This window comes from Mustelus asterias, chromosome 12 (genome assembly GCF_964213995.1).
Source record: "Mustelus asterias chromosome 12, sMusAst1.hap1.1, whole genome shotgun sequence".
NCBI lineage: Eukaryota > Metazoa > Chordata > Chondrichthyes > Carcharhiniformes > Triakidae > Mustelus > Mustelus asterias.
Window position 1 is genome coordinate 2,167,733 of NC_135812.1, and position 12,303 is coordinate 2,180,035.

The window sequence follows — 12,303 nt, forward strand, 5'->3', positions numbered from 1 at the left end:
GCCAGCACTGATGCACTGTCCGCCTCGACTGCTTAAAGACACGATAGCAATCAGGAATGGGAACTTGGGAGCTGGTTTTGCTCTTGGGAGCACTGAGGCCACTACTGCTCAAGATCAGGTAACACAGCACACACACCAGCAGCTTCTTCATTGGCACTGTTCAGTACCAAGGCCAAATGATAACATTTCTGCGACTTAGGCAATCATCAGGAGGAGGGAACATTTCAAAAATAAACAACACAAAATTCACACCACTGAGGAACCACATCAAAACCCAGTGTCTAAAACCAGAGTCTCCACATTACACAGCGCTGCCAATGAAGTACTCCACAGGAGTGTACCTGTGCTGCCCAGACACTGTAAGGAGTAAGCTGAAGCACAATACATAACCTGATCAAATCAGCAGATCACAAAAAGCCAGACACAGAAGACAAGTCATGTAATTTGGCAATAAAAGTGAAGTTAGATAATCTGGACATTTAAAGTTCTGACCATGATCATTTTAAGCTGGGTTTACTGTTGGGCAGATTTCAAAGCTATTGTCATCAGTGATTTAGTTTTGGGGTTGACTGCAGTTTTCCACTATTGAGACATTGTGGTATGGAAAGGAGTTTGAAGTTAAATAGCTGAATGGCAGACTGCTGGTGTCTGCCCGAGGCCACATTAATACACTGTTGATATTGGATTCAGACGGTATAAACCCTTGGCTGGAGAGGTACCAGCAGGCTTAGAGCACTGAGTTTGCTCTGCAAGTTCCATATCGAATGGGCTAAGGACATGTGCAACATTGTACTGACTCAGCCAGCCATGTATGTCACCTGACAACACTGGCACATTACCTTGGAACACTGCTACCCAGCACATGTCTTGTTTTGAGTGGAGATTGAAGAGAACCAGTTGGTGTTGGTGCCTCCATCAGCCTCGCAGACAGCAACTTAGTGTCAAAAACCACCATCTGCCTGTGAACACTATATTCAGGTACAAGAACAGATAATGCTGGAAAATCTCAGCAGGTCTGACAGCATCGGTCCAGCTCTGACAAAGGGTCATCCAGACTCAAAACATCGGCTCTATTCTCTCTCCGCAGATGCTGCCAGACCTGCTGAGACTTTCCAGCATTATCTGTTTTTGTTGCAAATTTCAGCATCTGCAGTATTTTGCTTTTATATTATACTCAGGAGAAAAAAACACCCATTTAAGACTGAGATCAGGAGGAATTTCTTCTTTCAGTGGATGGTGAATCATAGAACATAGAACAGTACAGCACAGAACAGGCCCTTCGGCCCACGATGTTGTGCCGAGCTTTATCTGAAACCAAGATCAAGCTATCCCACTCCCTATCATCCTGGTGTGCTCCATGTGCCTATCCAATAACCGCTTAAATGTTCCTAAAGTGTCCAACTCCACTATCACTGCAGGCAGTCCATTCCACACCCCAACCACTAGAATCAGTAGAAATCTTTACACAGAGCGCTGTAGCGTCTGGGTCGTTAAGTATGTTCAAGGCTGAGACAGACAGATTTTTAATCAGTAAGGGAATCCAAGGTTATGGGGATAAAGCGGGAAAGTGGAGTTGAGGATTATATTAGATCAGTCATGATCTCATTGAATGGTGGAGCAGACTGGATGGGCCGAATGGCTGACCTCTGTCCCTGTGTCCTCTGGCCTTCTGGTTAAAGAGCACACAGTCACAATCAAGGCTCGTACAGGAATGATCAGATGGTGCCTGTGGAACCTGTACCTCACTGAGATTTGCCTTTTCTGGGGAAAGAGAATTAACGATTTAAGTTAGCCAGACTACACAGCCCCATTCCTACACAATGAGATGAAATAGGTACCTCAAACAGCTCGAGCATCTGTGAGAGGCTCCAATAGGATGTTTAAAGATTTAGTGTACCCTGAGTAGATGTGCTCAGTCTTTGCAGAGGGCCAGCTGTCACTGAGTTAAGATTTTCAAAAACTGAAGGGTTCGGGATAAATGGGCTTTCTTTCCTACAGTGACATCTCCAGAAAGTTGAGAGATGTTGGCTCCTTGCATTATTTTCTGGCAGCACATGGAGATCCTTGCCTTAGTGACAGCGGCTTTGAGGTCTTCTGCATTGTAGATCTGTGAGCTATTAACCAACAAGCTGGATTGTGGCAGAGATTAGGTACTGTCACTGCAACTTTCTGCCAATTATGAATTGCACTGACTTACCTTGGTTCTGTTAATATATTATTTTAATTGTAAAATCCTCTCAGGACTTAAATCAGATTCTAAGTATTTGCTGGCAACAGTCACTGAACAGAAGAATGTTCCCTTGGTAATGTGGTACTTTCCAGTCTCCTCTTTGCCAACTAGTTATCAAATCTTTGGAAGTAGTATCCTCCCCATTTTACCTTTAATGCAGTAACCCTTACAGGGGAAATTTTCAAAGAGCTTATCAGTCTCATACATTCCCCATATGGAACCCAGACGGTAAGAATGGCAGGCTAGTCTCAGCCACAAGGAATCTGAATGGCCAGCTCCTACTGTCACACACCCACACACAAAGCATGGGTCATGGATAATGACGAGGAACAGCAACTCTGTCCCTGGACTACGGAGGGGGAAAATCAGCATTCAGGCTAAATATATCAAAACTACTGTTACTCGCAAACTGCACTGAGCGGGATAGGAGGGGATGGGCGTGTTTAAAATGCAATTCTTTGGAGACTTTGAAATGGTTGAACATACAGTGACGTAGAGATTGTGACAACAGACCCAGTCAGAATGGGAGCAGATACAATATCTTGTATTTATATAGCATCTTTAATGTAGCATTCTGGCCAAGTTTGCCGATGATACAAAGATAGGTGGAGGGGCAGGTAGTATTGAGGAGGTGGGGAGGCTGCAGAAAGATTTAGACAGTTTAGGAGAGTGGTCCAAGAAGTGGCTGATGAAATTCAACGTGGGCAAGTGCGAGGTCGTACACTTTGGAAAAAAGAATAGAGGCATGGACTATTTTCTAAACGGTGACAAAATTCATAATGCTAAAGTGCAAAGGGACTTGGGAGTCCTAGTCCAGGATTCTCTAAAGGTAAACTTGCAGGTTGAGTCCGTAATTAGGAAAGCAAATGTAATGTTGTCATTTATCTCAAGAGGCTTGGAATACAAAAGCAGGGATGTACTTCTGAGGCTTTATAAAGCACTGGTTAGGCCCCATTTGGAGTACTGTGAGCAATTTTGGGCCCCACACCTCAGGAAGGACATACTGGCACTGGAGCGGGTCCAGCGGAGATTCACACGGATGATCCCAGGAATGGTAGGCCTGACATACGATGAACGTCTGAGGATCGTGGGATTATATTCATTGGAGTTTAGGAGGTTGAGGGGAGATCTGATAGAAACTTACAAGATAATGAACGGCTTAGATAGGATGGACGTAGGGAAGTTGTTTCCATTAACAGGGGAGACTAGGACGCGGGGGCACAGCCTTAGAATAAAAGGGAGTCACTTTAGAACAGAGATGAGGAGAAATTTCTTCAGCCAGAGAGTGGTGGGTCTGTGGAATTCATTGCCACAGAGGGCTGTGGAGGCCGAGACGTTGAGCGTCTTCAAGACAGAAAAAAAATTGATAAAACATACTGACATACTTACAGAAGAGTTAGGAACAAAATTTGACCCCAGGCAATGTAAAGAGAGATTAGGACAGGAAGCAAAAACCTTGGTCATAGAAACAAGTTTTAAGCCGTATGTTAAAGGAGGAGAGAAAGATTGAGAGGTTACAGTTTTGGCAGCTGTAGGCACTTCTACCAAGGGCGGAACGATTAAGATCGGAGAGCGACAAGAGGCCGGAATTGACGCAGTGCTGATATCTGAGGTTGGGGCTGGAAGAGATTATACAGATAGGCAAGGGCCATGAAGTGCTTTGAAAACAAGATGGGAATTTTAAAACTGACAATTTAACTGGGTCAATAAGCACAGGATGATGGGTGGCCAATGCTCATTGTGATTGGGGGACAGGCAGTAGAGTTCCAATTTAGAATGGTAGAATGTGGGAGAACCAGTCAGTGAGTTGGAATAGCCAAGTCCAGAGGTGTGAAAAAGGCATGAAGGGTTTCAATGGCAGATCAGCTGAGGCAGAGCAGAGTCAGGCGATGTTACACAAGTTGAAATAGGCGGTCTTAGTAATGGCATGGATGTGTGGTTGGAAACTCATCTCAGGGTCAAATATGATATCAAGGCTGTGAACACTCTGCTTCAGCCTCAGATAGCTGCCAGGGAGAGGGATGGTGACTAGGGAACTGTGGCGGAGACCAAAGGCAAAGTTTCAAACTTCCCATTATTTTGTTCATCCAATACTGGATGTCTGAAAAGCAGTCTGACCATTTCTGGACAGCGGAGGGGCTGTCAGAGCTGCTGGTGAGGTAAAGCTGGGTGGTGTCTGTCCACTGTGGTCAACTGGCAGGCCGAAGAGATGGACAGAGGAGGTAACACACAAATATCTAACCATAGAGGTATGGAGCAGGCATCTTGTCCACAATGAGATTGGAACTAATTCTTTGAATGTGATCATAGAATCCCTACAGTGCAGAAGGTGGCCATTCGGCCCAATTATGTGGAGATGCCGGCGTTGGACTGGGGTGGGCACAGTAAGAGGTCTCACAACACCAGGTTAAAGTCCAACAGTCTCCTTCATCACTCACCTGATGAAGGGGCAGCGCTCCGAAAACTCATGATTCCAAATAAACCTGTTGAACTTTAACCTGGTGTAGTGAGACTTCTTACTTTGACAGGTGTGCATTTTGTCAAGCTCACCAGCTATCAGACATTGCTGTAGTCACAGTGGTAATACACAGCAATCAGTGGTGAGAGGTACGAAGGGCTCCAGGTTCTGAGGGGCTAATGGAGATTTCAAGAATGAGACCTATAGATTTTGGAACAAAAATGGGTAAATGGAGTTAATGTACACATCAGCTAAGATCTAAAGGCATGGTGTAACTGGCTTGATGGACTGAAAGATCTACTCCTGTTCCCTCAATTTACCATATCCAATGAGGATGTATTTTTCTCGGTGTGTAAGAACTTTTATTCATGGAGTGGGGCGGTCAGGGGAAGCGGAGGTGGGTACTGGTTTCAGTCATTAGCCACTGCAGCGCTGACAGCCATCATTAGCGCTGATAACCAACATGGCAGCCCATCAACCAGAGATGTCATCAAAAAAAGAAACACACAAAGGCTGTCAGGAATTTGTTTATGTCGACTATTCAATCTGTTAATAAACAGGGACATGGCAGGAAGCAGCTGACTCAGCTCCTCATTGTCTAATCTATGTGAGGGATGCACAAGCTGATGCATCCACGTGATGAATTGATTCTGAGGGAGAAGGGAATTTAGTGAACAAAGGGCTGGGGATAGTGCAGCTTTAAGGGAGTATATGAAAAAGCAGGAACAGCAGCAAAATCCCTAATCATATCAGGATGTGGGCTGCTGTTCAATTTTCCACACAAACCAATGAGTTTGTCTCTTCCTGTATCAGTGCTCCAAGCGAGGCCCCCTGTGAAATCAGTGCCACAGCTATAAACTTTATCCTACTCCTGAACCTTGACCTTTCCGAGGTTAGCTCCATTAAATCATCCATTAAAAAGTGAAATAGAAAACAGCATGTGGATCTCGTAGCAGCAGTGGAATTTCAGGAAATGGAACAAAAAAAAAACCCCTCTGGTGTACTGTACCTGATCCTCCAGTTGTTTTCCCTGCTGGCTTCCATCTTCCTTTCCCAGGCTGTCTGGGATGGGTGCCATTGACACATACTTTCCACCCTTGAATGCCAACAGAGGTTCTTCTTGGCCGCACAGAGCTTCCAGGAAGTACTTTAGCACTGTGACCCTCTTGCAGTCAGCCGCTATTACCTAGTGTTTTGGGGAGGAAACCAGAATGTTAAGCAGGGGGTAAAAACCACATTGTTGGTCAAATGCCAAAAAGACTGATGAGAAACGTGTCAAACAGGATTGAGGCTACAAGGGGGGCAGCTGACTCTGGGCTGGGGAAAGCCACGCAAGGGTGATCACAAGGTGGTCCACATGCACACCCCAGTAAAGTCACTACGTGCAACCAAAGTCAAACGAGAGGAACAGTACAAGGAAAGAGCAGCAAATCTGAAAGGTTTAAGTCGCAAAAAGGAAACTGAAAAGTGTTTCCACAATAGCATCAACTTCCTCCTTTCTCTAATTTTAACCACCTATTATACTGCTCGTCAGCCACTTGACATTAGCATGATCTGTGACCACAAAGCCAGAATCTCAGGCTTGACCTTAAGCCAGGGCTACAGACATTAAGTCATTTGTGGATGCTTTTACTGGTCAGGAGGGTGCTGACAGAGGTTCACTCACACTCTAACAAAGTGCTGACTACACACAGCACTAATTCTGAAACTATAATGCTGGGTTTTTTTTCAAATTACAGTGTAGAAATTGAGGGAAGTTTTTTTCCCCCAAGAGTTTAAAACAGCATTTTTACAATTAATGAATTCTAATATATTTGAGGACAAATGTATTTTTCACATCATGAATATGGCACTGGCAACAATTACAAATACTGGTGGCAAGTAGTTCATTGAATTTACTGGAGGAATTCAATTTCCAGCAGCTAAATAAAATACTACCCTGCAAACTTTTGAAGTATGTGTTTAGATAGCTGCCAAATCATAGGAAGATTATAGTGATAATACAAGCTCAAGCCAGTTCCTTTCTCCTGCAGGCAAGCCTTCATTCCCCACAAACCAAAATGTCAGCCTATTTACTGAGCATGTCCCGAGCGAACACTGTACCTTCTATTACAGAGGGATAGAATGTGGGACTCCCCAATAAACGTCATGTCATGTTGGAAGATCCAACAAGCAGGCACTTTTTGTAAAAGACTAAACTATTAAATAGGTTTCTTCACAAATAGAACAATTTTCAGAAGCAAAATAAGCGTGACAATAGATCAGTTCAAACATGGCAGCTTCAAACCAGATTGCAGGGGGTTAAGCTAACACAGGGCGGTACAGTGGAACAAGGGTGGCACGGTGGTTAGCACTGCTGCCTCACAGCTCCAGGGGACCCGGGTTCAATTCCCGGCATGGGTCACGGTTTGTGTGGAGTCTGCACGTTCTCCTCGTGTCTGCGTGGGTTTCCTCCGGGTGCTCCGGTTTCCTCCCACAGTCCAAAGATGTGCGGGTTAGGTGCATTGGCAATACTAAATTGTCCCTTAGTGTCCCGGGATGTGTAGGTTAGAGGGATTAGTGGGGTAAATACGTGGGGTTACAGGGATAGGGCCTAGGTGGGATTGTTGTCGATGTGGACTCGATGCGGACTGGCCTCCTTCTGCACTGTAGGGATTCTATGATTAGTACAATCAGCACCATTGAAACCTTCTCTTCAGAACTTGGGATGAATAAATAACTTTTTAGAGACAGATTTGGAAGAAGGTGTAACTGGTGTTATCAGCAAGTTTGTGGATGACACGAAGATGGCTGGACTTGCGGATAGCGATGAACATTGTCGGACAATACAGCAGGATATAGATAGGCTGGAAAATTGGGCGGAGAAGTGGCAGATGGAATTTAATCCAGATAAATGCAAAGTGATGCCTTTTGGAAGAAATAATGTAGGGGGGAGTTATACAATAAATGGCAGAGCCATCAGGAGTATAGAAACACAGAGGGACCTAGGTGTGCAAGTCCACAAATCCTTGAAGGTGGCAACACAGGTGGAGAAGGTGGTGAAGGCGGCATATGGTATGCTTGCCTTTATAGGACGGGGTATAGAGTATAAAAGCTGGAGTCTGATGATGCAGCTGTATAGAACACTGGTTAGGCCACATTTGGAGTACTGCGTCCAGTTCTGGTCGCCACACTACCAGAAGGACGTGGAGGCGTTAGAGAGAGTGCAGAGAAGGTTTACCAGAATGTTGCCTGGTATGGAGGGTCTTAGCTATGAGGAGAGATTGGGTAAACTGGGATTGTTCTCCCTGGAAAGACAGAGAATAAGGGGAGATCTAATAGAGGTGTACAAGATTATGAAGGGGATAGATAGGGTGAACGGTGGGAAGCTTTTTCCCAGATCAGAAGTGACGATCACGAGGGGTCACGGGCTCAAGGTGAGAGGGGCGAAGTGTAACTCAGATATTAGAGGGATGTTTTTTACACAGAGGATGGTGGGGGCCTGGAATGCGCTGCCAAGTAGGGTGGTGGAGGCAGGCACGCTGACATCGTTTAAGACTTACCTGGATAGTCACATGAGCAGCCTGGGAATGGAGGGATACAAACGATTGGTGTAGTTGGACCAAGGAGCGGCACAGGCTTGGAGGGCTGAAGGGCCTGTTTCCTGTGCTGTACTGTTCTTTGTTCTAGATAACAAAGTGACTCTTCCACAAGTAATTAGAATAGCCTGAGCAGAATTTGCACAGATACATGTTGAACCAGTTTTGTTCTACCCTCATGTCTCACGGCTCAACAAGGCTATACTGCCAAGATGTGAGATGTGAGGGGTTCTTTTGTATTCAGAATCCTTCGAAGCAAGGCCTTGCAAACATTGTGGAGATTGGTGACCATGGTAAACACACATGAAGGGGATGAAGTGGAAATGCTTGTGCGCTTCAAGCTTCTAGGTGTCCAGAGCACCAATAACCTGTCCTGGTTCTAGGAACTAGAAGCAGGAGTAGGCCATTCGGCCCTTCGAGCCTGCTCCGCCATTCATTTTGATCATGGCTTATCATCGAATTCAATATCCTGTTACCCCCCCCCCCCCCCGCATCCCCCCCCCCCCCCCCCCCCCATGTCCCTTGTCCCTTTAGCCCAAGAGCTATATCTAATTTCTTCTTGAAATCAGACAACGTTTTGGCCTCAACTACTTTCTGTGGTAGTGAATTCCACACATTCACCACCCACTAGGTGAAGAAATTTCTCCTCACCAGGTCCCTGCACACCGATACTATAGTTAAGAAAGCCGAACAACGTTTCTTTTTTCTCAGGAGGCGAAGGAAATTTGACATGTCTGCTACGACTCACACCAACTTTTACAGATGCACCATAGAAAGCATCCTTTCCAAGTATATCACAGCTTAGTATGACTTCTGCAATGTCCAAGACCGCAAGAAACTACAAAGGGTTGTGAAAGTAGCCCAGTCCATCACACAAACCAGCCTCCCATCCATTGACTCTGTCTACACTTCCCGCTGCATCGGGAAAAAGCAGCCAGCATAACCAAGCACTCAGCACACCCCGGACATTCTCTCTTTCACCTTCTTCTGCCGGGAAAATTATACAAAAGTCTGAGGTCACGTACCAACCGGCTCAAGAACAGCTTCTTCCCTGCTGCCATCAGACTTTTGAATGGACCTACCTTGCATTAAGTTGATCTTTCTCTACACCCTAGCTATGACTGTAACACTACATTCTGTACTCTCTCCTTTCCTTCTCTATGAACGGTATGCTTTGTCTGTATAGTGTGCAAGAAACAATACTTTTCAATGTATACTAATACATGTGACAATAATAAATCAAATCAAATCAAAACAAAACAAGGTGCTGGTTTTAGACCAATCAAAGCACTTTTAGCTTATTTGCCTCACTCTGGATTCAGTTAGGCTGTTGGATTGCTGGATTGTTGAGAGTCCAAAGATGTGCGGGTTAGGTTGATTGGCCATGCTAAAATTGTCCCTTAGTGTCCTGAGATGCGTAGGTTAGAGGGATTAGCGGGTAAATATGTAGGGATATGGGTGTAGGGCCTGGGTGGGATTGTGGTCGGTGCAGACTCGATGGGCCAAATGCCTCTTTCTGTACTGTAGGGTTTCTATGATTCTATGAGTATTTCTAGCGATACATTCAGACAAATTGTGTCATCAAAATTTCTCACACTGAGGTTGTTTTATCCCTTTCAAAGTTCCAATCTCAAATTGATGCTAGTTTTGACATTACTGTACTGTGTTATTCACATCAACTACTTCTTGTGACAGTGAGTTCCACATTCAAGCCACCTTTTAGTTAATGAAGGTTCTTCTGAATTCTCTATTGGATTTATCAGTAACTATCTTATACTCATGGCCCTCAGTTTTGATCTTGCCCATAAGTAGAAACACCTTTCCATCCGCCCTATAAAATCCTTTCATAATCTTCAAGACTTCTATCAGCTGGAATTTTCCCAATGTCTGAAGTGGCAACAAAGATAACAGCCATTTGGACGAAGGAAGTCCCAAGATCTATTCAATCGTCAGTTAGCTAACATAGCTGCAGTGGCAGTCACAGTGCTATTCATCGTCTTGATCATTGAAAATTACCCTAAGTGCTCACCAACATTGTGAAGATACTGCAGAGGATGAGAGAATGTGTGCAAGCAAGGAGGAACACAAGCAATGGTGAAAGTCAAAGTGTAGAATGATCCAACACAGCAGCCTATTCAACCCATTGTGGCTGTCCTGGTCTTCAAAAAGCTATTGAATTAGGATGTTTTTGTTAAATACTTTTGGAGAATACTATGTTATTCTGTAGAGAAGGCTGTGTTTGTGTTTGAAAGAGTGTGTGATTCTGAGAAGTGTGTGGGTCTGAGAGAGAGAGTGCGTGTGAGAGAGTGCACGTGTGAGAGAGTGTGAGAGAGAGTGTGTTGTGAGAGTGTGTGTGTGTGTGTGAGAGAGTGTGTGGATATGAGAGAGAGTGTGTGTGTGAGAGAGTGTGTGTGTGTGTGAGAGAGTGTGTGGATATGAGAGAGAGTGTGTGTGTGAGAGAGTGTGTGAGAGAGTGTGTATGTGTGAGAGAGTGTGAGTGAGTGAGAGAGAGTGTGTGTGAGTGTGAGAGAGTGTGTGTGAGTGTGAGAGAGTGTGTGGGTGTGAGAGAGTGTGAGTGTGAGAGAGTGAGTGTGTGGGTGTGAGAGAGAATGAGAGTGTGTGAGTGTGTGCGCGTGAGAGAATGTGCGCGTGAGAGAATGTGTGGGTGTGTGAGTGTGTGTGTGTGAGACAGTGTGAGTGTGTGTGTGTGTGTGAGAGAGTAAGAGTATGTGAGAGTGAGAATGTGAGAGTGTGTGTGTGAATGTGCGTGAGAGAATGTGTGCGTGCGAGAGTGTGCGTGAGAGAGAGTGTGCGAGAGAGTGAGAATGTGTGAGAGTGTGAGTGTGAGAGAGAATGTGAGAGTAAGTGAGAACATGTGAGAATGAGAGTGAGTGTGTGTGAGAAAATCTTTAGCAAACAGGGTCAAGGAGAAACCCAAGGCTTTTTTTGCATATCTTAGGAGCAAGAGGGTAGCGAGAAAAAGAGTAGGCCTACTCAAGGACAGGGAAGTTATGCGTGGAACCACAGGAAGTGGGTGAGATCCTTAATGAGTACTTTGTATCAGTATTCACCAAGGAGAAGGACAGGATGGATGTTGAGGTCAGGGACAGGTATGTGAACGCTCTAGAGAATTATCGAAGGAGGAAGTGTTGGGTATCCTAATTTGCATTCAGGTAGACAAGTCCCCGGGGCCAGATGGGATCTATCCCAGGTTACTGTGGGAGGCAAGGGAAGAAATAGCTGGGGCCTTAACAGATATCTTCACATCCTCTTTGACCACAGGCGAGGTTCCAGAGGAATGGAGAATAGCCAATGTTGTTCCCTTGTTTAAGAAAGGAAGCAGGGAAATCCAGGAAATGACAGGCCTGTGAGCCTGATGTCAGTGGTGGGGAAGCTTTTGGAGAAGATACTGAGGGACAGAATATATGCACATTTAGAGAAAAATGGACTAGTTAGTGACAGGCAGCATGGTTTTGTACAGGGAGGGTCATGTCTCACCAACTTGATTGAGTTTTTTGAAGATGTGACAAAGATAATTGATGAAGGAAAGGCATGGATGTAGTTTATATGGATTTTAGTAAGGCGTTTAACAAGGATCCACATGGCAGACTGGTATAAAAACTAAAAATCACATGGGATTCGAGGTGGGCTGGTTAAATGGATACAGAACTGGCTTGGTTATTGAAGACAGAGAGTAGCGGTGGAAGGGTGTTTTTCAGAATGGAGATCTGTAGCTAGTGGTGTTCCGCGCGGATCAGTGCTGGGACCTCTGTTGTTTGTAGTATATATAAATGATCTGGAGGAAAATGTGGGTAGTCTGATTAGTACGTTTGCGGATGACACGAAGATTGGTGGAGTTGCTGATCATGCCGGGGATTGTCAGAGGATACAACAGGATACAGATAGATTGGAGACTTGGGCACAGAAATGGCAGATGGAGTTTAATCCGGACAAATGTGAAGTGCTGCATTTTCGAGGATCAAACTTAGGTGTGAATTATACTGTGAATGGCAGAATCCTTAGGAACATCAACATAC

At 45.0% G+C, this 12,303-nt stretch overlaps 1 protein-coding gene across 1 annotated transcript in view; it reads right to left on the minus strand.

The window, feature by feature from the left end:
* The window catches only part of LOC144501164 (telomerase-binding protein EST1A-like), a 290,259-nt gene that overhangs the window by 102,140 nt on the left and 175,816 nt on the right, over window positions 1-12,303 (minus strand). Inside the window, exon 5 of the mRNA XM_078224572.1 lies at window positions 5,698-5,874. Within this exon, the coding sequence (XP_078080698.1) occupies window positions 5,698-5,874 (177 nt within the window). The remainder of the gene's footprint in view (window positions 1-5,697; window positions 5,875-12,303) is intronic.